At 50.4% G+C, this 27,413-nt stretch overlaps 1 protein-coding gene across 3 annotated transcripts; it reads right to left on the bottom strand.

Moving 5' to 3' along the window:
• Window positions 1-40: 40 nt before the first annotated feature.
• LOC122378421 (brefeldin A-inhibited guanine nucleotide-exchange protein 1-like) lies at window positions 41-26,156 on the bottom strand. Of its 3 annotated transcripts, none has more exons than XM_043359452.1 (31): window positions 26,093-26,156; window positions 24,077-24,315; window positions 23,178-23,359; window positions 22,424-22,576; window positions 21,967-22,107; window positions 21,239-21,596; window positions 20,900-20,994; window positions 20,277-20,413; window positions 17,223-17,457; window positions 16,205-16,414; window positions 15,708-15,852; window positions 14,498-14,642; window positions 13,976-14,135; window positions 13,431-13,588; window positions 13,124-13,214; window positions 12,779-12,932; window positions 12,175-12,455; window positions 11,590-11,884; window positions 11,124-11,278; window positions 10,186-10,326; window positions 9,766-9,917; window positions 9,074-9,246; window positions 8,468-8,735; window positions 7,998-8,151; window positions 6,907-6,936; window positions 4,804-4,939; window positions 4,250-4,440; window positions 3,880-4,002; window positions 3,224-3,542; window positions 2,673-2,929; window positions 41-1,766 (listed from the first exon to the last, which is right to left on the bottom strand). In XM_043359452.1, exons 2-31 carry the CDS (start codon window positions 24,198-24,200, stop codon window positions 1,620-1,622), a joined length of 5,310 nt encoding a protein of 1,769 aa, XP_043215387.1. In that variant the 5' UTR covers window positions 24,201-24,315; window positions 26,093-26,156; the 3' UTR covers window positions 41-1,619. The 3 variants fall into 3 exon arrangements, with proteins under 3 accessions (XP_043215387.1, XP_043215389.1, XP_043215390.1); XM_043359454.1 differs by having other exon boundaries at window positions 26,008-26,104; XM_043359455.1 differs by lacking the exon at window positions 6,907-6,936.
• Window positions 26,157-27,413: the final 1,257 nt, after the last annotated feature.

The following is a 27,413-nucleotide window of genomic DNA, read 5'->3' as shown; positions in this document are numbered from 1 at the left end:
CGTTTCGTTGAATTTTCCACGTCCCAGTCAAACTCTGCAATGTGATTGCATAATTTTATTCATCCACACTCAAATGTGTAAGCATAACTGAGGCTCATCATTGGTTCCACACTGCACTATTCACACTATATATAGCGGGACAGGAATGTATCTGGAGCGGTCAGCCCGGCGACTAGCCACCCCCCTGCGGTCTGGAGGCGCGTGCTCCACCCCTCAGTAGCTCCCTCTGTACAGGTGGCGCTCCACGGCTCGACGGGGCCGGCCACTACACACAGGACGGATGGGAGTTGTCGTACGGCGCCGAGCGGGCCGTGACCTGACCTGGGTCGGCCCACAGTGCACCTTCAGAGACAGGAGAGCTGGCGCCATGGGGTCATGAAGTAAGATAGCACCGGCCGCCGAACCTATGTATACGCCGAGCGAGCACAATAATCTACAGAAGGTAATTCGGCAATTTCTGGGGTGTGTCTAGCGCAACAAATATGACTGACGACTATATAATTCACGAGCAACTGATTAAAACGACAGGAAACAAACATCCGCAGTTATAAGCAAGTGCTCGAATAGAAGATCAGTTCATCGTTGAATTATCAGCCACGCCATACCACTCCTATTCCAACGACCCACGGGGCGCTGAAACTGCACACATTTCAGTAGCCCGTAGTCTATTGGGGCCCGATCACACGGACACTACGAACAGTGCTACACGCGTGTATACTTCCCTCTCACACGAGCAACACAGTTCTGTATGGGGGTGGCATTGCACGAAATCCTGGACGATACACGGTACCCCGCCTGAAGACGGTGCCCGGCCAGCCGCTCCGTCCGGCGGGCGGATCCTGACGCGGTCACCGGCACAGGTTACTACAGAACCTCACCCGGTCCTACGCTACGTACTCCAATAAATACGTCCCGTGCTGCCTATGGATGGCGGATGATCACCAGTCTGACGTTCCCGTCAGAATAATCACCTATATAATCAACATAAATAACGGAATACTCGCCCGCCAACGCCCGAGCTGTGTCTACAGCAGGCACTATTGGGGAATAATAATGATAATAAGTATATATACATTATACACGATCACAGGCGCAGTGATTTTTTCACCCGCCACCCGACAGCGCACCTGGGCGAGTCGGACGGGCACCGCCGGCCTGGCGAACGGCACCTCTCTGTACTCACACTCTCCTCTTCATTTGTTCAGCTAGCAGCCAATCATCGGCCCTTCCAGCTCTGTCGGCCGTCCGTGCGCCAATCACAGACGGAGTCAGTCGTCCGTTAGCCAATCACAGACGGCGTCCGTCGACAATTAGCCAATCACAGACGGCGCCAGTCGTCCGTTGGCCAATGATAGACTATGGCAAGGCGACGAGCACAGGCCTGTCTGTAATCAGCCGACGCTGCTCCATTCGATCAAAAAACTTTCGAGCGGCCGCGGCTGACCGACCACTGATCACGTGACCGGCCGACGCACCAATCGCGAGCCTCCACAACCGGACACACAACAGTGATTGGCTGACTTCAGTCACATGACCCACTCACCCACTCACACTGCCGTCCCGTCCACCAATCACAGGCCTCTTCTGTCGGTCGGCGAGCGCTGATTGGTCGCCGGCGGTCACGTGGTCGCTGCCGGCGGTGTGATGTTGAACACGGGGCCGATACGCAGGAAGAATTTCCGCAGCACGGCGCGCAGCTCGGGCTTCAGGTCGAAGCACATGACCTCACAGAGCAGCGGGTAATAGTTGGAGGCGTGCGCCCGGAACTGGGGACGGAGGGGCGCCGCGGTCAGTGTTGAATTCATGTCCCGAGAAGGTGTGGGGACAAACGGAGCAGAAAACAGTGCTAAAGGCAAAGAAAGTGCTTATGACCTCCATGGATTACCAATTACTTCGTCCAGCACAGCTATAAAATTCCACTGTGACTTCGCAGCAGCGGCTCTATGGCAGCGGTAGCTTCTCTAGCGAGACATTCATAAACACTCACTGCTACCACCCCTCGTACCCAGCACACAAATAAGCACAGCACACAGACATTCACTGTTGAAGACCAGATGTGCTGGCTGAAAGGTATGACACATCGTTCAACACCGCTCGACACAGAGCCAGTACTCAACGACCCGTGAGAATACACCCGGTGTTTTGGGGTTTCTGAGAGAGATAACTAGAGTAAACAGAACATGACTGCGTTCAAACAACGCTGGCGTCTGGTATTTGTGAGATATCAGCCACCCGACACAGGTGGCCCCTGTACTCCAATAGAGTGAAGTGGTTGCTTGATAAAGACACGCCAACAAGTGCCGTGGGTCACAAAGCAAATAGTAAGATAAGGCTCGTACTCCTGCATACCTTAGCGTCCACCGGTTGACATAACAATGATTGTAACGGAACGACTCACGATATTTCAGTCGACATGCTAACCATCTCATATTCACCTTCAAGTAACCCTACATTCCTTCACTATCAGTACCGTTTGATAACAACTGCAATGTTTACAACTGGTGTTTTAAGTAAGCCGAATTCGTTGCCATTTCGCTCCAACTCACCTTACCAAACAATCTCTATCCATCTTCTAATCCAAACACCGACCCTCCGGCCTCCAGCCTAACGCCTAACCCCCTGCATCCCACCCTCCCTCCTCCCCTCCCCTCTCCCCCGCCCGCGGAACTCACCCGCTCGTCATCCATCTTCTGCACCCGGGTGAGGAAGAGCAGCAGCAGCGCCACCCAGGCGTCCCGGTGCGCCTCCGACTGCAGGCTCAGGTAGTACTCGAGCGCCTCGCGGCAGGTGGCGATCAGCCGCTGCTGCACCTGAGGCCACTCGGCGCGCCGGGCCTCGTCCGTGTACAGACGGAACAGGATGCGCAGCGCGCACGCCAGGCTCTGCGTCTCCTGCTTCAGCAGGTTCGGCTTGGCGTTACCCTTGAAACCTGCGGAGAGTGGGGAAGGGGCGTTAGTTGAAATGTCAGGCAGTTTCATGGAAAAGAAGGAGCTCAAGACCAAGAGCTTGGTAAAAAAAAATTCAGCTTTATTCCTTTGAAAGAGTTATAAATGGCTTTCACTATCTAAATTAATATGAGGGAGAAAATAAAGACAGAATAGAGCACAGAGCAATACAGAAAAGAGAGAATAATATATACTATAGGAGAGACCTAGCTAAAACCAATCCTCAAACGACTTCCCAACACCGCTCACACCCATTCACCCTCCCTCCGTCTTCTTACCGGCCCTCCAGAGCAGATTCCTTTGGTCGTGGTCGGCGTTGAACCGCTTGGCGAACCGGTGGCTCTGCATGAGACAGTCGATCAGCTGGAAGAGCTGCGGCGCGCTCAGGTACGGGTACATGCCCTGGTCCTCGCGCTGCTGGGCGTCGTCCGAGAGCCGCTGGCGCAGCGCCTCGGCCTGTGCCTGCGCCAGGTTTTCGGCGTCCTCCTTGCGTGAGGTGGTGGGGAAGAAGACGATGTTGTCGATGGTTTGGATGAGCTCCAGCTGGACCACACAGCGGATCAGCAGACCGGCGAACAGCTGGTGGTCCTGGTGCACCTTAAACACGGAGAGATGAGACGTCAGAGAGGAGTGGACGACACAGCAGATACATTTCGGCGCCAGCTGAGTGTCGCTTGTGGCAATGGCATGGAAATCCTACACATTCTAGTTCAGTTTCCTCAATTATTCACCTTAAAAACATAGAGTATCGGACTCAAAGAGAAACATCGACTGTAGCCTAATTTCCAGTCGACAAATAAAAGCAGTTTTAAGCAGTTTGGTGGGTTGACAGCGGCAGTTTGCGTGTATGCTTTAGGCATTTACTTCTCATTATTCTATTCATCAAAACACATTAATAAGTCTGCGCGTGAGCGCCACGCCCGTGCCAGCTCACCTTCATTTTCATGATTTTTCTGTTTTTGTCGTCGTTGGTCTGCGACCCGATGCTGTTGATGCTGTGCATGCTGTCTGCCCGGCCCATAATCTCGGACGGCGAGTCGGTCGGACTGTGCGGGGACTGAGGGAGCGCGCATAGATGGGGTCAGACGGAGTCGCGTCACAATTAACAATATATGCAGTGAACGGAAACGTTCACATTCGAGGTAAATGACTAAAAAAAAGAGCAGTAAACCTCTCACAGGACTACAATCAAGACCCAACGAAGGCTCAGAACATCCGGCTGAGTCTGTACCCTTACCCCTGACCTGAGCCTCCACTAACCCTCCCACATTAATCCGCGGTATCCTCTGTCCCCGATAACGTACCTTTGGATCGGTGAGCGGCTCTCCCGCCTCGCCCGGCCTCCAGGTGAGCAGCTGGTGTGGGATCGTCGAGTTGAAGATGTCCAGCATGCAGCGGCACGTCTGATCCCACGTCTCCGGCCGAAACTTGACGCCGTTAGAGATGACCAGGTTCTCCAGACAGTTGGTGCCCGACCGAGCCAGCTGCTCGTTATCTGAGGGAGGGAGAGCGGGGTCAGTGAGTGTACAGATGGGAGGGACAGCTGATTGGGCAGGTCACACATGGTCAAGTCGTCTACGGGATGAAGAGAGTTGAGAGGTTGATTAGGAAATGAGGGATTAACATCGGAATGGGATATAAACTTCAAAATTAAAATATGCGGGACCAAAGCTGATTGATGGGACCTCTTGGAGTGGAGAGTGGTAGCAGATGGTCGGATTTTGATTACCAGCCACCACAGGCTGACTATCTTGGCTTATTGAGTGTTACGTACCCTGTCTGACACACCAGTGCAGCTGGCTGTAGAGCGGCTCCATCTGTTACGTACCCTGTCTGACAGTGCCTGTCTGTTACGTACCCTGCCTGACACACCAGTGCAGCTGGCTGTAGAGCGGCTCCAGCAGTATCGGCTGCAGCGTGTCGTGGTACTGCGTAAACACGTCGATAATGGCGTACAGGGCGTGGTTGCACGTCGTCGTCATCCATTCGGCCTTCTGCTCCAAATGAAACCAGAGCATTGGGTCAGCGGCTCAGGCTGTAACTACACCTTTTTTCATTAGAATTAATCTTTATAAAATCCAATTTAATCTTTGGAACATTTGCATTAAAACATGTAACATTAGTTTTAATCTAAGTAAAGTTTGGTTTAAAACTTATAACGTTTGCATTAAAACTTATAAAATCGTATTTAAACTTTATAAATTTCATTTTAAACCAGGCAACCATAAACCACGAAGCCGCCCAAAGGAGCCGAAAACAATTATGCTTAGGGGTTCTAGCAGAACCTAATTTTCGATTGAATTTATTAGCTCTGCAGTTTTGCAGCATTTAAGGGTGTTTCAAAACTGGTATCGAATTTACTATTCATTTAAGCATTTGGGGATTATTATGGAAAATTACATTGAAGCTGATGCCACATGTGGCAAAGCTGTCAATAGCGTTCAATAAACATTAAACACATTGACTAAGAAATCGGGACGCCTGACTTGACCATGCCTGACCCAGCCTACCCCAAATGCACAAATACATTGTTACTGAATAAGATGATAACCAAATTTAGAGCCAGGAGCCCCAAATGGTAGATACTCCAGAAAACCTATCTGTGAAGTTGTAGCATTAGGGTCGTTTGATCTGGCCATGAATGTAAAAAATGACACGAGGGGAAAGATCGCGGGCTTCTTCTGGTGACGAGCAATACACTCGTTTTTTTTCTGGAAACTCTAGGACGATCAGGGGCTGAACGGCTGCAGTCCTATCTATCCCACACATTACCTTTATGGCTGTAAAAACGCCAATACGTGCGAGTGCTTAATTTGTCATATATAGTTAAAAAACTGTTTCCGTTTACGTTTATTCAAGTCATTTTCAATGTTCCAAGCAAAGTAGTTATGGAGACTGGAGTCCATTCCTTTCCAATACTAAGTACCTCATAATTCCTTTTAATATTTCATTTCCACTTTTCCTGTAAGGTAGATACTTAACTTGAGATACAGGTTTATACGAGAACAGTAAATCAAAACTCACGTTTCACTCCAACCCATGAGTAACGTACTTGTGGATCACTAGGGCGGCTTTGCTATGCAAGTGTGCGTGGTTTAAAATGAATTTTATAAGGTTTAAATAGGACTTTATACGTTTTAAATCAAACTTTATAAGTCTTAAAATGAATTTTACATAGATTAATATGAATGTTTCATGTTTTAAATCAAATGTTCCAAAGATTAAATTGAATTTTATAAAGATTAATTCTAATGAAAAAAGGTGTAGTAATCGACCAACTCAAAGTTGGCAGTTTATGACTGGGTAAAATGGATCTAACATGGTGTCTACGGCTGGCAAGCAAACCGTAACAATAGGTGCGTTTGATCAAATACGGAATCGATTAATATATGCCGTGCGATGAGTAATTGTTGATTAAAATGCATATAAAACAGCACAACAGGCATAACTATCGGTACAATGTGTTAGCGTTACTTGAAACTCAGCAACCACTCCTCAAAATATATTAATTCACTCTGTAAATCCAACAGTCATCGGCAAAGAACGATACATATTACATGGTTCCAGCTGCAATCGGTTCGCAGTTTGGTGTTAGTAGCGGAGTTTGGGTTAGGCGATGCCGAAATATCGGCATGATTGTTAGTGAAAACTATCAGGCATAGGACAAAACTAAAGGAACCAGATGACAAAATGCAATGACGGCGAAAACAGTCCTGGAAAAGGAACATTTCATAAAAGGGACATGAAATAAGGACTGGAGTGATAAATAACCGATCGGGCAAGTGCAGGCATCCAAAACCATCCATGGGCTCGGATTATGGTGCAGTTTGCACCCGCCCGGGTAATGGATCGTCGCGAGGATCCTCCCCACCGCCCACAGCATGCAGTTGGGACAGGGGCCACATGCAGGGACGGCACGGCTCCCCGCCGCCCCCGGCTGCTGCCAGCCCCCAGTACTAACATCCAGCTGGTTGTCGGGGTGCACGAAAATCTGTTAAAGAAGAGAGCCGAATCAGACAGGGTGCGACTGGCGCGGCACACGACGGCCCCCTGTCCCGGGCGGCCCGCGCTCCAACCGCAGCCTGCTACCGGGGGACATACGCCTGTGGCAGCCGCGCTGTCAACCGGGAAATTCAGACTACCTTGCATAGGCCGGATATATTTGCTTTGAAGCCAGTCTTCCCAAAAGAAAAATAAAAGAACCCGGACTGGTGTGTGACGCGATTGTTCCAAGCAGCAAAATACATGCGAGCCAACCATTCTCCAGCCCAAAACCAGTAAAACCCGTTAGAAATTCCCTGAAAGCCTTCCGTTCTAACATTGTGCAAACGTCTCTAGCATTATAAAACACTGGGCTTCAACTGATTAAGAATTAAGAAACCTCAACAACTGCCTCTACGGTTCATTATAGGACTGAGGCCCGAATACTCTAACAACTAAATTCCTCTCTCGTGGGTAAGTTTAAGCTGGTTGAGCTTCAAGAACGCCCATACAAACTTACAAAGACGAAACGGTTAAGCCAGCACCAGTTGAAAATTAGTGGTGAGTGTGTCAGTGTAGCAGTAATATTTTGCTCATATACAAGTATTTTTGACGGTCGGTATTTGGTTTCGGTGAAGATGGGAACAGATAAAGTTACGAAGTCAGTCCTTCTGTGACCGATATACCATGCCTCGCTTGAGTTACGCCCAGAGAAAGACGGGCCGCCCGGGACAGAGGTAAAGAGCAAGGAGAGAGTAACAGCCGCAAACAATACCAAAACGTAACGCTCTCCCAACAAAACAAACTCAGATCAAGCGAGAGCGCCCGGATGGCCGGGAACACATACTACATAATTAACAGAACGAACAAAACACTACGCAAGAGCCGCACCAATACAATGCGCTCAACTCTCGTCTCTTTTAAAGTAAACCATCTAAGGCAGGACGACAAAGACAAACATAAGACGCGTGAAAGCAGCAAAGGCAGTGAGAACAGACTGACAGACTGAGTCGCCGACAAACAGCACCTTCTGCCGCGTACCTCCGGGGGCGGCAGCCGCTTCCCACTCACCTCCAGCTGCTGTTCCGGCAGCTTCATGTTGTCGAAGATGCGGAACAGGATCTGGAACAGGTCCTTCCACCAGTGCTGGCGGTACGTCATGCCGTACGTCTTGATGATCTCGAACATGACAGTCAGAGCGCGCGTCCGAACGTCCAGCTTACACCTGAGGAGGGGCAGAGACGGGCGAGGTGACGGGGCGCAGTCAGAAATGATACACGAGCCTACCTCGGTGAACCACGTTGAGTACCATGACAGAATCTGAAGCACCTTACCGAGCTTGCATATTTCGATTCATTTAAAGTCAATTGTAAGAACCAAGCAGCCGAAGTAAAACAACAGTCTCGTAAGTCGTAACAATGTATGAGTCCAATAATTAATGACAATATTATTTAGCATCACACATTCGAATAGTAAACCACAAAACACCAGGATGTAGGTACACACAGTGGCACCTCCATCCACCCTCTCCGCCGCCGTACCTGTTGACGATACAGGAGAGCTCGAACATGATGGGGAACCAGGCGCGCACCCAGACCCGGTCCTCCTCCGGGATCGTCTTGTCCTCGATGTTGTGGTCCCGAAACAGGTGCGGCGAGTCGGCCACGTAGCGCGCGCAGCTACGGATCAGCCGGATCGCCTCCATACTCGTGTCGGGAAACTGGGCGTTACACGCGAACTCGGACAGACACTTGATCGAGTCCTGGAAACTGTCGATCACGATCGCCAGGTGGTTCTCGAACACCGTCGCTGTGGAGAAAACGAACGACATGGTGTCAGAGTAGGCAGCTCGGGATCGGAATGAAGAATCAATGAAAAGGATTGGACCAGTCGCGAAACCTAAAAATGCATATGGTTATCATGGGTGTGCGCTGAGAAAAATTATCATTGATATTTTCTGTCCCAATATTTAGGGAATGATTATAGAAATAACTAAGCTATACACAAACATACAATTACTGTTATTCAGCTAGCAAAACTACGCCCACACGACCTTTCTCTATCCCGAAATAAAATAAATTGAGTCAAGCACTGTGTTCAGACCGTCCGCGACGTCGTTGGTGTCGCCTTCGGCGTTGATCACTCACAGATGATGGAGCCGGTGGTCTGGAAGGAGAGCTCGACCACGCTCTCGTCCATGCCCGAGGCCGCCAGGTGGAACACGCTGAAGATGTTGTTCCAGCCGGAGCGGATGTTGCGCGCCTGAGAGTTGACCATCTGCGCCACGCAGCGCACCACCATGTCCTGAATGGTCGGAGACCTGACAGAGGGGGGGGGGGGGGATCATTCAGCGGGACATGGTGAGCAGCAAACCACGGCATGTCCTGGATAGTGGGGGACCTGACAGACTAGAGAGGCAGACGGGAGGGAGGCAGATACCTGACAGAGGGGGAACAGGGCGAGCTTAGTTGATGGGTGTGGAGGGACCGAAACTACTGAGGTAATTTGCTCACTTAGGTCAGATAGCGCGCAAGGAGATGTGAAGCTGGTGATAATTGACTTGTGTTACTCTGCGACACAAAAGTAGGGGATGAGCAATCATTATGGAAATCATAATTAATCGTGTGGTCATGCAGTTACAAAATGCCAAAACTGAAACGTTTCCTATTACTTTGGGTATTTGTAATTAATTAAATTAATTAAGTAAATTAAAGTAATTCTTTTTTCTGTGGCCGCGTTCCCTCGTATGAGATAACCAAAGACACGGTGTTCATAATGCGCAATGACTCCAGGAATCAGTCAGCAGTTTAAGAGCGAAGATCACTACGCTGAAACCGACCTGTTGGACTTCATGATGTACTCGAATGGCCGCAGGAAGTCCTTCTGGAAGCGGAAGTTGGCCAGCTCTCCCTTCTCGATGAACTTCATCGACAGCTGGCGGAGCGAGTCGACGGCGAAGAACGATATCTCCTCCACCGGGTTACAGCCCACCTAGAACACACAGAGGGGGTATGAGTGAAAGGACAACGTTATAAGTGCCAGCGGTGCCAGTAAATGCCATGATTTTCGTTGTCTCTTCCAACCATAACTAAAGAAAGGTAAAGTGTGCACGAAAGTGTTGAATGTAGGAGTCAAAGTCATAAGAGACGAGCATGGAGAAACGCAAGTACGCTACGAGCAAGTCTTCAAACTCAATGCAGCCTCCAACACCATGTCAAATCTATCCGCTACTCCGTTGCTCCCCACACCCTTCTCTCACCCTGTTGAAGTGTTCTCCGAGTATTTTCCAGATGCGGGACCACTGCAGCCGGATGCGGCCCATGTTGTAGTAGGAGATCTCCACCAGTTTGGTCAACGAGAACATCCGCGGCTGCGGCTGGGCCAGCTCGTCTCGGGACACCTGGGCAGAGGCGGATAGGGATGATCAGAGCGATAGTGGGGTGAGGTAGGGGTTAAACAGCTATAATACTGCTATTAAATCCTTTCTAGTAACCAGAGCAGTATTTGAAATATTGACGACATATCATACTAATGACTAGGCTTAGCTAGTATTACAGCTATAAGGAGGAAGACTTATCGTCTATCATGGCTGGCTCAATCTCCCAACAGATTCTCTCCACACAGTTACACCCGGGTCATCAGTTTTATCACCAACAGATTCTCTCCACACAGTTACACCTGGGTCATCAGTTTTATCACCAACAGATTCTCTCCACACAGTTACACCTGGGTCATCAGTTTTATCACCAACAGATTCTCTCCACACAGTTACACCTGGGTCATCAGTTTTATCACCAACAGATTCTCTCCACACAGTTACACCTGGGTCATCAGTTTTATCACCAACAGATTCTCTCCACACAGTTACACCTGGGTCATCAGTTTTATCACCAACAGATTCTCTCCACACAGTTACACCTGGGTCATCAGTTTTATCACCAACAGATTCTCTCCACACAGTTACACCTGGGTCATCAGTTTTATCACCAACAGATTCTCTCCACACTTCAAACACCCGGGTCATCAGTTTTATCACCAACAGATTCTCTCCACACAGTTACACCTGGGTCATCAGTTTTATCACCAACAGATTCTCTCCACACTTCAAACACCTGGGTCATCAGTTTTATCACCAACAGATTCTCTCCACACAGTTACACCTGGGTCATCAGTTTCATCACCCCGTCCGTAACTCACGTGACAGAGTGCGTCCACGAAGTCGACCACGGCGTCTCCGTCCAGTCTGATGGAGCCGGTGAAGATCCGGTCCACGGCCACTACCACGCTCTGAGAGTTGGTCTCACCCATCGACTCGACCACGCTCGCCAGGCGGCGCTCCGCATTGCCGGTGACTGCAGCGGGTGAGAGTGAGGGTGGTTAGAAAGATAGGGATGGCGACAAAACAATGCAGCGGGGTCGGCGGGTGAGTAATGAGGCGGAGATATTAACATAAAACACAGATGAGAAAAGTGCGGCATACGCGCCAAGTCGGTGCATGAAAAGTTAACTCTTCAGTCTTTACATCATCGCCAAGTCTCGTATTTGCGATGAATCTAAAAACGGCACTCATTCATTAAATCAAATCACAGTGTAACCCGTTACTATCAAACGCTAGCGCCCATCTCTCGTCCCATCTCCCCGTAATCCCCCACCAGCCACTCACAGTCGATATTCTCCAGGAAGTGGAAGCCGTGCCCTCCGTCGGCCGTCTTCCCCTTGGCCGGGTGCGCCAGCCGGCCGGGCCGCACGCCCGTGCCGATCAGCTGTGCCAGCTCCAGCTGCGAGATGCAGCGCAGAATGTCCAGCCACGAGTGGCCCAGGTAGTTGCCGTCCGTCTGCGCCACTGAGATCAGCGTCTTGATAGTGTCGATGTTCTTGGCCTTCATCTCGGTGATGGCCGCGTTGGCCGTGAGCAGGGTGAACCGGGCCAGAGCCTGCACGTACGCGTCACGCTCCAGCTGCCGGGCGAGGCGAGGGGGACCGGGTCACCGTCAGATATTCGCTGCAGGAGGTTACAGGTAAACATATTGACGGGCAGGGTTGATGGTGAAATCCTGACGTCTGTTTCCGGCGTATGATAGCGCCAATGTTGCACCTACGACAAGATCAAATGTCAAGCAACAAATAATTCATTTCATCTGCGCGTCAATACGCATCAATCCAATGCAGTTCGCAATATCAAAGGAAAAGGGCACAACCTGGGTCATCCCAACCGCACCCCGTCCGTCTTACCCTTCCACCCGCCTACCTTCATTTGGAAGATGCACGCGATGCGGATGGCACACCGGATCCCGTCCAGACAGAGCTCGTCCACGCGCGGATCGTCGCAGTCCTGGAGACCAGTGCTGAACGCAGCCAGGAACGGCGCCCAGGCCAGCTTGAACATGGGCCGCACGTGCTCCACGTGCGTGGCGCACGTGAACTCGGCCTGCACGTGGCTGGCGGCTTCCATCAGCGACTTGGCCGCCAGCGACATCTGCTCCATCTCCAGGTTGAACAGGAGCCGGCGCTGCTTCTCGCTCTGGGCCACTGCAAGGTGGGGGAGAGGGAGAGGTCAGGGGGAGCGGCCGGGGAGCTGGCAGAGGCTGTAAGCCGCTGCTGTGAGTGTGCCGAGGTCACCATTACTATGCTCCAATGAATTATTTTCAAAATACGTACCAAAAGAATTGCAAAATCGAGGAACAATCGGTAGAGCTACAAAAAAGAGCAGCCAGACTCTCAGCTACCCACCATTAAGTCCACTTGCAGAGCCACCCACTTCATTTCCCCTTTCCACCCTCCACTCCACCCCTCCGTCCTATACCCTAAACCAGTGCTCCAGCCTCTACCTTCCCCCACTCCGCCGTACTGACCCTGTTTGCCGGGTTTGGCGCTGGCCGTGACCTTCATCTTGATCTCGTTGCCGGCGATCTCGTCATAGATCTGAGACAGGTAGTCCTCGGGCAGATCTTTGCTGTCGTTGATACCGCGGTTCATCTTGATGTACTGCTCCTTGGTCATTTTGTGCTGCAGGAGGACGGCACAACGTCAGAACGGCAAGATTCAGACACGTACGATTATGACAACAGCTAATATAGGTAGTAGAGTCTAGGAGTATAGGAGTATAGGAGTAGAGTCAAATGAATCCATTGTCATACCATCACTCATCAGAATGACTAGACTATTACAGACTGAAGCAGTGGTTCACATCGTCTTACCTTGACCTGGGCGCTGTGCAGGTCGGTAGTCAACATGATGATTGAATAGGCCAGCACATAGGCCGTGTCGGCACTGGCAAACAGGTTCTGACTGAAAACACACGGAATAGACGCCGTTAGCCACAGGCCAGAACAACAACATATACAGCTGGCAATAAAATCATCAAATGACCAACACTTGCAGCCTGCCTACCGACACACTATCCTGCCATAGCCGCCCTGAATCTCACTTCAGACCACTCCGAGCGCCAGCCTTCCCTACTTAAACAATAAGCACCCAATCCCTCCAGCCCATAGCGTTCCTCACTTTGGGTTGCACTCGCAGTATCTGCTGGCGAACTTTTCCATGAGTCTGTCGATCTTCTGCGCCTCTCCGGGCAGGCGGAAACCGTCCAGAAAGAGCCGCAGCGCCGCCACAAAGTCCCGGTCGTTGAAATCCAGACGGTCCACGTAGGCGTACATCACCTGAACGGACGGAAAGGACGGACGGACGGGTCAGAACGACAGTCGGATACTCATGGAAGGCTGCATGATGAGGGCGATGCCGCCTTTGAACAGGTTCCTTATTTGAGTGTGTCACGAGAGTCCGGGTCATGGTTACGGTTTACACTCGACATTAGCACCAAAATCTATACCAGCAACGTCTTCGCCTAATTGAAGCTCAACCAATTTCATGTGAAAGCCTTGTTCATCAAGCTTCTCCCCTCCCCTTTCTTCCACTCTTTACTCCTCCTCTGTTTATCTCCTCTCTTCCTCCCTGCATCTTATCACGCACCTCTCTGTTGTGCGGGTCCGGGTCCCCCAGATAATCCACCAGCACGGCACAGCCCACCCTCCCTCCACGTCACGTACCTCTCTGTTGTGCTGGTCCGGGTCCCCCAGATAATCCCCCAGCACGGCCCGGTCCAGCCGGTGGTCGTCGTGGAAAAAGGCGGCGATGGAGTCGGGCGTGGCCTCCAGGAGGCCCTGCTCCTGCAGAAACGCCAGGCCGCGCTTCGGCTTACGGTTGAACCTGGGAGGGAGAGAGCGGGAAGGTGTCAAAGGGCAGCCTGATGGGGCTTTGGGTGAGCCGAATCTTTAAGTGGGGTTGTTTAGGTGAGCGTGGAAACTTATGGCTTAATTACAGCGTAGAGGACACTCGACAATGAAAAAAAAAACAACCTCAATAAGTCTGACGAGCACATGGAGAACATTAGGACCAATCGTTCTTTTGCCGTGAAAGCATTCGGACCTTTGAAACTGCAAGCTCACAGCTTAGGCCGGAGCCATTTATCAGTCATCCTACACATAGAATCTTATATCCTACATCTCACTCATACGTTCAGACGTTCAGTCCACCGCGCACCACCGACCACCTCTGCCCGTAGTACTCACATGTCGATGCCCTGCTCCCAGATCTCCTTTTTGTGTTTGAGCGACTCGTACTGCTGCGGCGTGTTGTTGGCCAGGCTGTTCTGACTGCCGTAGGTGGCCAGGGAGGCCGGCTGGACGGGCTCGTCAGCCGTCTCTCGGTCCGTCTCTGTTGGCACACAGACATGGACTCAGACACAGAGTGGTTGACATACCATTGGGACAAGTCGGTGGAAGGTATTAAGAACAAGGCTGGTCGGCAAATGCAGTACGCACCCTCCTTGGTCATCATGGTTACGAATTGAATTGACTATGAATTCAATTCATAGTCAATTGACTATGAATTGCTTAAAAATGCACTATACACCAACGTGTTTGTCTTCAAATGACATAGCTAAATAGTAATTATGGTTTGGTTACGGAGCGAGCGAAGCGAGCGTAGTCTTTCCTTAGATTAACGGAAATTTCTGAGTATGAGCGGCCGGCCGGCCGGCCGGCCGGCCGTGCGGACGCTTTTGCGAGGCTTATATCTCAGCAACCACTTGACCGATTTACACGCGGTAATTTTTGTAGGGTAGCTTCATTCCTTCTACCGAGTATTGGACTATTCCCGATGCATGTGGGTGACCCCTTATGCACGTGCCACGTGCAAAACGAAGAGGTGTCACTTTTGTAATTGTTGCAATATCTCGGCAACTACTTGGCCGATTGCGCTGAAAGTTGGCATGTAGGTAGGCACCCACTAGGCACTGCATATCCATGTGCCAGAGTGGGGGTGCTGCTGCACGTGCGCACGTGCAGGGGTCGTTTCCAGATCTCGAGAACGGCTGGACCGATGGCGCTCAAATTTGGTACACGGTTAGGGACCAGTTAGTAGGGTGCCGTGCACAAGTCAGTTGGGACCCATTTTGCACGTGCGCACGTGCAGGGTGCCGCTTCCAGATCTCGAGAACGGCTGGGCCAATTGTGCTCAAATTTGGCACATCGCCAGAGACCGGTTAGTAGGGTGCCGTGCACAAGTCAGTTGGAGGTACCCCCTCGAAATTTCGCACGTGCAAGACTCACCCCCTCGCTCGCTCCGTTAGTCGCCCCAAAAGGCGCTATACTGGTTTATTACGATTAAAATGTAAATGGTTTGCGAATGCTTTAGCTCTATATCGAGATTAGTATCGTCAGCCGTGTAATGTATAGCAGATTCTGCAAACTCTAAACAGTTTGCCATCGCGTTACGTACCGAGGTTGGTCTGCGAGTGCGGGTTGACGTAGAGCTCCCGGCTCCACTCGACCATGCATTTCAACAGTCCGACCAGACACTCGAGCGCCTTCAGTCGGATGCTGCGCTCCTGGGTGACGGTCACGCCGAGCTGCTCCGGACCCGTCTGAGGGGGGTGGGGGAGGGGAGGGTCAGGGCGACGGGAAGGACGGACAGCGGGTCAAGACTACGGGAGGGAGCCGGGCTGCAGGCGACGGATCAGTACAGCGGCACCCGTGATATTAGAGAGCTGACTCTTATGTGAAAGCTGAAGATGATTCAAGCCTCAAGGCTTTCGTCGATTCGATCACACCTTTCCACTAATAATTGTCATATCTCCAGTCAGCATTACGCTGCCTTTTTCTCATCACTATCTACCAATGCGACCACTGTCCAGGTCTTCCCTATGCCACCAGTCCTCCGTACACAAGCTCCGCACCGCACCCCATCCACTCCCTCCTCCCTCATCCCTCCCGCACCTGTCTGCCGTGCGCCATCTTGCTCAGGTCGGCCACTAGCCGCTCGAAGATGTTGGCCGCCGCGAAGTCGCAGTCGTAGTTGACGTAGATGTCCACCACGCTCTGGGCGTCGGCGCAGATACGCGTCAGCACCTGGATCACCATCCACTTGTGCTCGAACGACGAGCTCGGCGTCTCCAGCAGGTTCAGGAAGATGCCCTTGAAGAACACCTAAGACGAGGCGGTGGGCGGCGGGTTATAACGGCCGGACATTCATTATAAGAGGTACCTAATGAAAGAATGAGACGGGATACGTGGATTTGTAGTACATTACAACGATAAATAACATTAGACAACAAATTGGATACTATCGTGGTTTCAAAGAACAAGAGATTGCCCTAAAATAATACAGGCTAGACGATTTGCCAATTTAATGCTCGAACAGCACAGTATGGGCGATCAAACAGCGGTAAAAGTTACACAACTATCGGGGATTTTAAATTGGTCCACTCTTCGTAATAGCCCGCCAAAAAGTTGACCGACAGGTGACAGGTGATCATTTAACCCCGAATCTGTCACTGCAATCACCGCAATATACATCAGCGAACAGTTGCTAACTTTGCACACGGTGTGCACTGGTGGACCTTTGACCTTTGGCGCCCCTGTAGCGGCTCCAAAGGAGCACGAGTTATTTTCACGGATAGTATTCGGCGTTCGAGGCCTCGCGGTGCCGATGAAGGCACAGTCGAGCCAGGTCGATAAGATAACATTTATGGCTTATCGGCGACAAACTGCCACGGCGCGGTAGTGTGAATACACGACATGCGTCAGTTGCTACAGTGCTGTACTTACAGTACAGCTGTACTTATCATTTCACGTAGTAATTATCATGAATCAGGCATGTAGACTGTTGTGTATCTCATCGACTCATGAGACGACGTACTATTTCAAACAAAGCCAGCCAATCAAACCACCCACAAATCCTCCTGACCTCATATTCGCCCCACCTAGCCCTCCTTCTCTCAGATTACGCTCGTACCTCGATCTGTTTTTTGAGGTGCTGTTTGAAGTTGGCCAGTAGCGCCAGGAAGATGGCCAGGCTCAGCTGGAACACCTCCGGCACCGAGGAGGCGCCGTTCTTGGAGAGCGCCACGCACAGGTACTGCTTGATGGCCGTGATGAACATCTCGTTGGAGGTGAAGACGCGGCCGGGCGACTGCAGGATGGACAGCAGCAGCTCCAGCGACAGCACCTTGGACCGCAGCTCGTGCGACCTGACCAGGGAAACGGCAGAGTTTGTGATATTTGTATCTACATAGAGGATCAGCAGGGACCTCGTGAGACGTACGCTAGCTACACAGTAGGAGCGAAGTTTGTGACACCTGCAGACACTGGCGGATCCAGGCTTGCGTTTTTTTTTTTGGGGGGGGGGGGGGGCAACTCATGCAGGAGCCAAACCTAGGGTAACCCCAAATCCTGTTTTCTCATCGGATTTAGGCCACTTATTTTTCGTTACACCCCTGACACTATGCATATTTTTTAACTAAAAAGAAAAATATATAAATGGTAGCCCACCCGACCCATGCCTTTATATTACTTTGTAAACACTTACCATTGCTTTTGTCAGTGCTTGGGTCCCTTTGCGGGCCGGAAGGTGGTAAAACACCCCCTGTCTAACTCGGCTCCTGAGCCACGCACTGATTGAACTATGTTTCATTATCGTTTGGGGGGGGGGGGCAAACGGGCCACTTTAGGCCTCTGGGAAGGGGGCATGGCCCTAAATGCCCCCTCCCTGGATCCGCCAGTGTAAGAGACCATTGGAGCTGCAGTTGGGTACCTCAGACGTCAGGGTACGCCCTCAGATGTATAGGACTCGCATGGAGACCTCCTATGCTATAGTGGACTGAAAGGACCCAAAAGAGCCTGTCTAGGGCTCCCGGAGATAGACGTGGGCCCTCAGGAGCCCGCCAGAGCCCCCAATGAGGGATAAGTGAGGGATACCAAGTGCCTGCAATTGCATATTGCATAAGCCATAACGCCTTTACAAATCAATATATTATGTATCAGTGGCAGATCCAAGGGGGGCCACATGGGTCATGACCCCCCTTGGCGCCCGGGGGCACCACAGGACTAGCAAGGGCACCACGGGCCTGTGAGGGGCCCCACAGGCTTGTCAGAGGCACCCCAGGTCTGTCAGGGACACCAGAGACCTGCCAGGGGCGCCGCCGGCCTCGCAGGGGCACCATGGGCCTGTCAGGGGCACCAGAGGCCTTACAGGGGCACCACCGGTCTAGCAGGGGCACCACCGGCCTCGCAGGGGCACCATGGGCCTGTCAGGGGCCCCACCGGCCTCGCAGGGGCACCACCTCTATGGCACCACCGGCCTCGCAGGCATCACGGCATCACGCAGGGGCACATTGGGCCTGTCGGGGGCATCACGGGCCTGTTGGGGGCACTTTAGGCTTGTCAGGGGCACCACAGTCCTGTCAGATCCCAGGGGCATCAGCAGCCTAGCAGGGTGCAGAGGCACCCTAGGCCCGCCAGAGGCACCACAGGCCTGCTAGGGTCCAGGGGCACCACAGGCCTAGCAAGGGCACCACGGGCCTGTCAGGGGCACCTCAGGCTCCCGTGCCCCCCGCCCCCCGGATCCGCCAGTGATGCCACACCACGCGAAACACCGCCAACTACCAGCTGCCGCACCATAAACACGTGCCAACAACAGTCTTTTTTTAAGGTCGACTCCGCTTGCGCAACTTTTGACTGACCCTCACTGCTACCATAGATAAGGGCTGAAGGTTATAAGCCTTTAACCATTAATGCAATGTGCAAACACGGGCTTATTATTTAGTCCGCCCACTCATCGCACATCATCATGCGCCACCAAACCACTACAAAGATCAAGGCCGCACGTTGTAAACCTTTCATATAGCTTGACGAGAGTTTGACAGCCGGTACGACACCCAGTTATAACCCCCTACCTGCGTACCTACTACCCGTCAAGGTCGCCCAGTGGACAGTTCAACACTCCGAACTGGTATCGTTTCCAGGTCGGCACTCGGCACGGCCGTATCGCCACAGCAGATCGGTCAACAGTCGCCCGCCGTGACCCAGATTATTGTGGGTGGCGGGCAGCGCGTATCACAGCCATCGCGACTCGCTGTCAGTTGTAGTGGGCACGGGGAAACGATAGCGGCATTGGACTGGCGTGTGATGAAAGAGCTCAATATGGGAAAATGAGCATGTGTAGTTGTACTGTGCAGTGTGCAGGCTTGTTTGGACTGTGCAAACTGCCGACAAGTCCACTGTGGAATTCATCGGCGCGGAATTTAACGTACCACAAACTAAGACCATCGAGACCACAAACGAAAGGAATAATACGAAAAGGAATAATACGGAATACGAACCTTCATAAGGAATAAGGGCAATTGAAATTTGATCAATACGGACTGCCGAATGAAAATGTACCACAAATCAGAACCAGCACGATTTGCTATACTAGCTCGTCCCATTACCACACACAACATCCGGCCGGACTGTTAGCAGCGATTTGTCGGCAGTTTGGACCGTTGGACTCTGTCCAGGCGGTCCGCCGCCCGCCGTGTTCACCGGAGTCCAAACGTGCTCTCAGTGGAGCCGACCGTTTGTTTACCGGCTCAGCACATTCCTACAGACGTTCCAGTGTTAGACACGGCTGCGGCGTTAGGTGGGAGAGATGCCGGGCGACCTATATCGGTATGGAAACCGAGGCTGGGCAATGACGGCAGAGAATTTATACACTTAGTGAGGGTCGCGATCAATATCATTCTAAGTAGTAACAATGCCTTCCAAAGTACGTCGCAAATTACAGTCAACTTGCAGAACATTGAAATGAATCCCAAGTATTCGTTCCTAAAACACAATGCTTCAAACAAACTCTTCAAACATACCTAATTCTTCAAACACGCAGCTTCACCAAAACCATTGCAGTGAACCAAATCAAAGTCCATGCTAGAAGAATTTCCTTGATCTCATCCCAGCCACCAAGACATGCTCCTACAAACAGACCATCTCCCGACATCAACCCTGCCCCGTCTATCAACACTGGCCCACTTACTTGGGGTCAGGCGTTCCCTCCGGGAGCGGCTTCATGGACAGTTTACAGAGCGAGCGGAACACCAGGAAGGCGTCCTTCTGCAGGATGTGAGAGAACTTGGCCGTCATCATGTCGCTCTCGCTGGCATCTTCGCTTCCCTGGTGACACAGACGACGCGGAGACGGTCAGTGAGGGATAGTGTGCTCTGGAAGTCGCGAATGATAAGGTACAGGTCTCGCGGGTTTTAGCGGTAGGTTTTGCACCTAGAAAATTTAGTGTACTTCAGGCTATATCTTCGTCGTCTTAAACTTTTAAGTGTTGAAGATGCGATCGACTTGTTGGGTAACGAGCCGGCCATGATCGTGTAAAATGGCTTCATCGTAGATCGATTAGTTTCTGAGATATAACCGGAAATGTAAAAGTGCAAAACCTACCGCTTAATCTCGCGAGACCTGTACATCAAACATTCTTGCCATCTGAAGATATAAGTATACAGAGAACATGGATGTAAAACTCCTCTCCATGCAAGAACAGCGATTAAAAACATGTAAGAGGGCGGCGCGGGTAATTACACCGCGGATCATGTTGATAGCTCGCGACCAGCTCCACCAGTCTGGTTTGGACATATTGGACATTGATCTCACCTGAGACATTCTGCGGTTCATTTTGGGCGTGTTGGGAGCACTGGAGCGCTCCGAACCGTTCTCTCGTGGCTCGCTGCTTACAGACGCTGTGGCTTCTGAAAAGAAAACAACCACAGTCATGAGGCAATCTAGGTACTGGAAACAGTGGACAAAAGTAGCTACGCGCCATCATGGCCATGATGGCTTTAACACGACTCAAAATAGAGAAGTGTATTTCCATTTCCAGACCCATATGCTCTCTTCGTATTTTCATATGAATCCACACCACTGGTACCTGGTTCGCCAGTGAGCTCGTCGTGGAAAATACATAATCAATCCCATCCCACCCTCCGCACGTACCGGACGGCACGGCGCTGTCGACCAGCTCCTCCACGATGGACCGGACGACCGTCTCGGCCGTGGGCTCTGCGCCGGCCGCCTGCTCGGCCGGCCCGTCGGCCGACGAGCCAGCCGAGGCCGTGTCCCCGGCCGGCGGGCTGGACGGCACGCCGTTCAGAGGGCCGCCCTCCCCGGCAGCGGCGGGGGTGTCCGAGGGAGCGCCGTCCGCCGCGCCGTCCGCAGAGGTGGGGTCGTCGGGAGGGGCGCCGGGCGGCCCGCCGTCGCCGCCGGCGTCCGCGGACTCGGCCTGACCGTTGGTGTCTGCCGTCTCGGCCGACTGGGCCTGTGTCTCCATACGCATAAACAGCACGTTGATGACCTGCCGGGGCGAAGGGAGGAGATAAGGTACGGCTCCTCGATGGGAAGTGGGTTCCAGGTTCCGCAAAGGGCTCAATTTACAACGCCACTTATTGATACACCCTTGTTAGCAAGGTATGAATGATACGCTCATGTCCCAAAGTAGGCAATGATATCAGCACCATAGTGATCTGAAAGACGAGAGTCGAGACATTCAAACAGAGCCAAAATCATCTTTGCATTACCAAACAACAAACATCAGTGTAAACAACAATGTCGAAACAAATGGAATGCTTCACTGACAGTGGCCTATGACAAAATAGATTACACACGACATTGTAGCGACACAAGTCTCTGATCGACAGCCACCCATCCACGTCACCGTCACCGACCTGTGTGAGCGTGGCCTTGGCCGTGGTCTGGTAGACGATGTTTTTGCTCGCCAGGTAGATGTTGTAGCACGTCCTGACGGCCTGTAGCACAGTACCCTCGTGGACCTCCACATACTGGGATGTTAGAACCGTCAGAATCGCCTGAGAAAACAGCAGCAGAGCGAGTGGTTAGAAAATGTGTGAGGGGAGGACACCACAGCAACGTAGAATGACTGTCAGGACGGAGTCGGTATTTCTTAAAGACTTGTGACGTTTCACGGATGTGACCTACGTTTTATCTTTCGACGTGGAGTTTCGAGAAATTAGAAACACTTGACAGAAAAAACAGACTTTCAGGCAATCTTCTCGCAACCTCTTAAAATTTACATTTATCACCAGAATAACAGCGCAAAAACCTCGATCACCTCACTAGCAGCGTCACTACTCAGTGTTGTGGATGCGTGCCAACTCCCCGTACCTTCAGTATCTGCAGCTGCACCTCCTCGTCTGTGTGGGCGCCGGTGAAGCAGCCGCACACGGTCTGTACGATACGGTCGATCTGGCGCTGACCTGCCGTCGGTGACGTCGGGTCCGGCCGGTCTCCCGTCAGGTGGCCGTAGGCGATCAGTTTCTGCAGGAGGGTCAGGAAGAAAGGGTTAAAGTTGGCGTGCCTCGATTGGTGTTACGATCGAGGAAAATTTAGCGTTCTTACTAGTTCCAGCCCACTGAATTACAAGCACTTGACTGTGAATGGAATAGATAGTGTGAACTTAAAGGCCTCACAAAACTCTCGGTACTCTGCGAACATCATACATCAAACAATATCATCGATTCATCACAAAGCGTCGATTCACTGCAATTGCATAGCACGCCTGTAAATCCATCGTGCTACTGCATCACAGTTGTACGGCACACCGGCGTTCTTCCACCGCCCGTTAAACACCCGCTCACAGCAGCACACAGTGATTCAGCCATCAAAGAAGCCCCAGCGACCTGCCACCCACCGACCCGCCCCGAGCGGGAGTGGAACGAACGGGGACAAAACCGCAGACATCTGACACAAGTGGCGGCTGAGCGACGGGCTCATGACACGGGAACTTTAGTCACGGTCGCTGGCCATAGTTTAATGCGGTGGAATTGGCATGGTTGGGGCTAAATATAAAGCGGAAATGCGTCGGCAGACAATAGTTAAGCATTCACCGATCTCCACCTTTTCAGTTCCCTGTACCCACCTGTAGACAGTCTAGCGCCGTGACGATGATCTTGGCCGACTTGGACTGGCAGGCCAGCTCAAACGGCAGCAGGTATTTGTCGGCCTGGAAGCCGCCGCCGGCCGTATCCTGACTGGGCAGCGGCAGGGCCGAGCTGACGCCCTCGGGCGCTGCCGCCGGCTGGCACTGCGCCTTGGCCTCCTCTGCAGAGAGGGACAGTCAGGGTGTCGGTGGCAGAGAGGGACAGAGGGAGGGTGACAGTGGCAGGTAAAACTTCCATAGTTGATTGTTGGGGACCAACTGGGTCAGGGAAGGTCGGATAAATGGGCACATGCAACAATATTTAGGTACTCTTGACACCTTGCCGGTTTTTTGACATCTTTGCCGGTCCCGTAGCTCAGTCGGTAGAGCGTTGGACTCCGCGTGGTGAGAGCACGCGTTCCCGGTTACAATAGTCCGGGTTCGAAGCGCGACGGGCGCTTGACGTTCATGGGCCTCCTGACAAGTATGGTTGCAGTTGGTGGCAGGCCGTAGCCAGGCGAAGTCAGTGAGGGGACCGGCCGTGCGCGGCTATGTGTGCACGTTGAACTTTGGACTCTAAATTCTGCCATAGACCAGAAATTGCGCGATCAGAGGGTAGAGGGCAGGGTCAACCCAACAAGCTTCGCTTAGCGGGGACTCTGTCCTTGTGAATCCTTCCAATCAAAAGGTTCAAACTAAATTTATAAAACAAACTTGAAAATAATGTAAAATGAAAAAAATAACAAAAATACCTATCCTTACTAACCAAACATAGATAGGCACCTACTAGAAAATGTTTTTTTTTTTTTTTTTGGGGGGGGGGGGGCAATGGTCACTATCTTAAAATAATTATTGACCTATAGAAGTTGATCAAATAAAATAAAAAGAACATAACTTACCCAGTGCATCCTGGCAGGCTTTTCTCAGCTGAGAATGATGGGGCTTCTTGGTTTCTCGCTCTTGCAGAATCTTCTCAAGGGCTTTGATGATAAACATTTCCTTAGTTGTTCCTGTTTTCTGCATTGCTTATAGGCAAGTTAGAACTATCAGGAATTCAAAATAAGAAACATAGCCTCAAATTGAAAGGGACCTTTTACCAATATTCAAACAAGACTTGAGGTTCAGAATATTCTTGCAGCTGTAAAGCAGTAGACAAATAACCAAGTTACACATAACATATCAAACCTCCTTATGGTTCTCAGCATACACAGGCTAGAAAGGGTATCAACTATTTTCTTTTGCTTGTTTTATGATGGATGCCAGCAGTGTCCCAAAATTGTATTTTCGCTTGGGTGTCAGAGGGGGAAATTCCTTACCCAAAAGGGGGATAAGAGTGGAAAACTGTCAGTCACAAAGGCCCAAAAAGAGTGGAAAAGGATCAATGGCGCACATTTATAGGTATACAAGTGTGACAGATTGTAGGATGTAAAAACACCATCCACGCAAATGCTTGCTGTCATTAAAAACTGGGAGTGGAAAAGAGCCTTTAAAAATGGAGATGAGAGTACAAAATTATTTTCCTTTGGATGTCAATTCCCACCCAAATCGACGAATTTTGGGATACTGGATGCCAGCAGCCACGGCCAACCCATATTAATAAGGAAGGTACCTAAACCAGATGGTCATATAAATGCTTGAGGGGGAAAGTTACTAGTGGACTTCATTAATAAACTTCATTTGGGAGGCACACAATCATATATGGAGCAGTCACAGAGTGTGGGACTGGGGTAACTAGCCTAATGCAGAAATATAACTGAACTGCATGGATTGCTTGGATTCTGCCTGAGTCTGGGCTGAAACATCCGTCACTAGCCCAGTCTTATCAAATATCAAGGAATAGGAATCACACCAAAATAAGATCCTGTCAACATGCCCTTTCAGGCTTGACAATGTCAGACACTGAAAAAAGCAAAGTAAAGAAGACAACAAACTATAAATGGGTGGTTCTCTCTGGACCATCAATTAGCTCTAAAATTACCACACTAATTATCCATGCACCATTACTGACCAGTGACCACTGTCTAAAAGCACCCCAGCTGGCCCAAGAGGGGACTGGGGCTCATTTGCATGCATTAGGGTATGCCAAAAAATCTGAAAGGACTAAAAAATAACAAAACTGCAAAAGCTTTTCATGCTAATTAGCATAGCACTGAAATGCCTGATTATTATTATCAGTCTTTAGCAAAACATGTGTAGGTACCTACTGAATAGCAGACTGGACTGTAAGGCATGGCAGCAAAATTGATGAGTCATTTCAGACAAGGTGACAAAATGGCACCAATCCATGCCAACTAAGCCAAAAATTCTCAACATACAGAACTTTAAACCTTTGCTATGAAGTTGAGAAACTTTCATTTCTGAGGAGAAAATTGCAGTAAAAGGGGATTTTTTTTGGCAGATCTGATGATATATTTCCTACTTTCCAAAAAAATGCATTTCCCTTTTCTGAAGCAACTGGTTGAAAAACAGCTTTAAATACTAATAGGTACCTACTCATGTCAAATTTGCAGTTACCATGGCAGCCTGAGTTTGTTTGGTCCGGAATCGCGGTTGCCAAATCCATTTTCTGACACTTTTGCCGGGAGCGTTCTACCTGGTTTACATAGCCTTGGTAGTATCGTCACGACCCGCAACTATCCGCGCAAAATCCGGCATCCGCGCACACCAGCAATCAGCATCATTGCATTCTGGACTCTGAGAGTAGTAATTTGGGATTTGGGACGCACCTAATTGTCGAATTTATTTTATGACAAAGCACATGAAACTACAAAAATAATCAAACGTTGAAAACGTTTTCTAATTAACATAAAGGTTCAATATTCCAATTTACCTAGGTACATTTAATGACAAGGCTTGGGCCTTGGACACTTGAATGAGATCTTCCTCATAAAGATTAGCCACATAAAATGTAATACCTGGATCATAACTACATAGGGCCCTGCTACATAGCAGTCAACAAAAATAATCCAAAAATAAATTTCAATACGCAACCGAAGTGTGACGTCATGACTACTGGCTGGGGCATAATCAGCTGACGGCCCTGTGTTAAAGCAATGGGACGAAATTTTATCAGCATTTTTAGAACAAACTGGACCTAGTTAGATAGTTTGGGGGCCAGTTTCTAGGTAAACTGAGTATATTCTATTTTTCTACGCCCCAAAAATGCTATGTTTCAAAGCGGAAAGGACCGAATTTCGCGAAATTGTTACGGGCGGCGAACTTGACGCACCAAATACATGACCTTGAGATGCGAACTGTGATCGCGTCGGGAGGATTGTGATGCGTAAGGTTTGACATATTTGAGTTTGAGCTGGATAAATATTTTTTATTTGTAAATAGCAAAGGAGAAAATTCACCAAATAAGTTATTTTGAAAATCTTTTTTATTTTAAATCCATTATTTTAAACCTCTTGATCTAAACTATTTTGTATTTCTGCGTCAACTTCGCCGCCAATTAGGTTTTCACGAAATTTTGTGCTTTGCGTTGTTAGATTTTGCAATATTTTTTTCATAGAAAAATAGATCATACATCGTTGTCCTAAATTCAGCTACTAAAACTATCTAACTAGGTCCAGTTTTCTTGGGAAAGACCGGCAAAATATTGATGTAACGGAAGTTAGCAGGGATTCAGCAGGGGTTCAGCAGGGATTCAGCAGGGATCGACGGCCCCTACGATTTCGCTGAATTTTGGTGGAGAGGTGCAGAATGGTGTCCTCTATCGAAAATCCTAGTGCCAAAATGCGGGGAATCCATCAGGGGGGCCACAAATCCCCAAAAACAGTATGCCCTCAGGGCACAATCGACGAACTTTGAAAACCCTACTTCTAGCCGTCAAAACAGCTAAAAATGCACGTCATTCGAAAGAGGACAAAATTTTACGTGCAACGGTACCAAATTTAGGGGGCTAGCGCCCCCCCTGAACCGAACAAAACAGCTTCAAATATATGGGCCCGGGAGTATGCCCTCGGGGCATAAATAAACGTTTTCAACAATTTCAGGCCTATAACATCGACAAAATCCAGCAATATGCACATCATTGGAAAGAGCGTAATTTCCCAAACAAAAAACCCAAGTAACATTTTTCGATGGGGCCCACCTGGGGCCCACGGGACCCAATTGAAATTTGGGGCCCAATGGGGCGGCCCCTACGATTTTCTTCAAAATTTGCACAGACACTCTCCTGGGCCCCCTCTTCAATCTGGCTGAAGAAACCTACCGGGGAATCCAAAGGAAGGG

Source organism: Amphibalanus amphitrite, unplaced genomic scaffold (genome assembly GCF_019059575.1).
Source record: "Amphibalanus amphitrite isolate SeventyFive unplaced genomic scaffold, NRLGWU_Aamphi_draft 000059F_arrow, whole genome shotgun sequence".
Lineage (NCBI taxonomy): Eukaryota > Metazoa > Arthropoda > Thecostraca > Balanomorpha > Balanidae > Amphibalanus > Amphibalanus amphitrite.
This window is presented reverse-complemented; position numbering and strand designations above follow the sequence as displayed.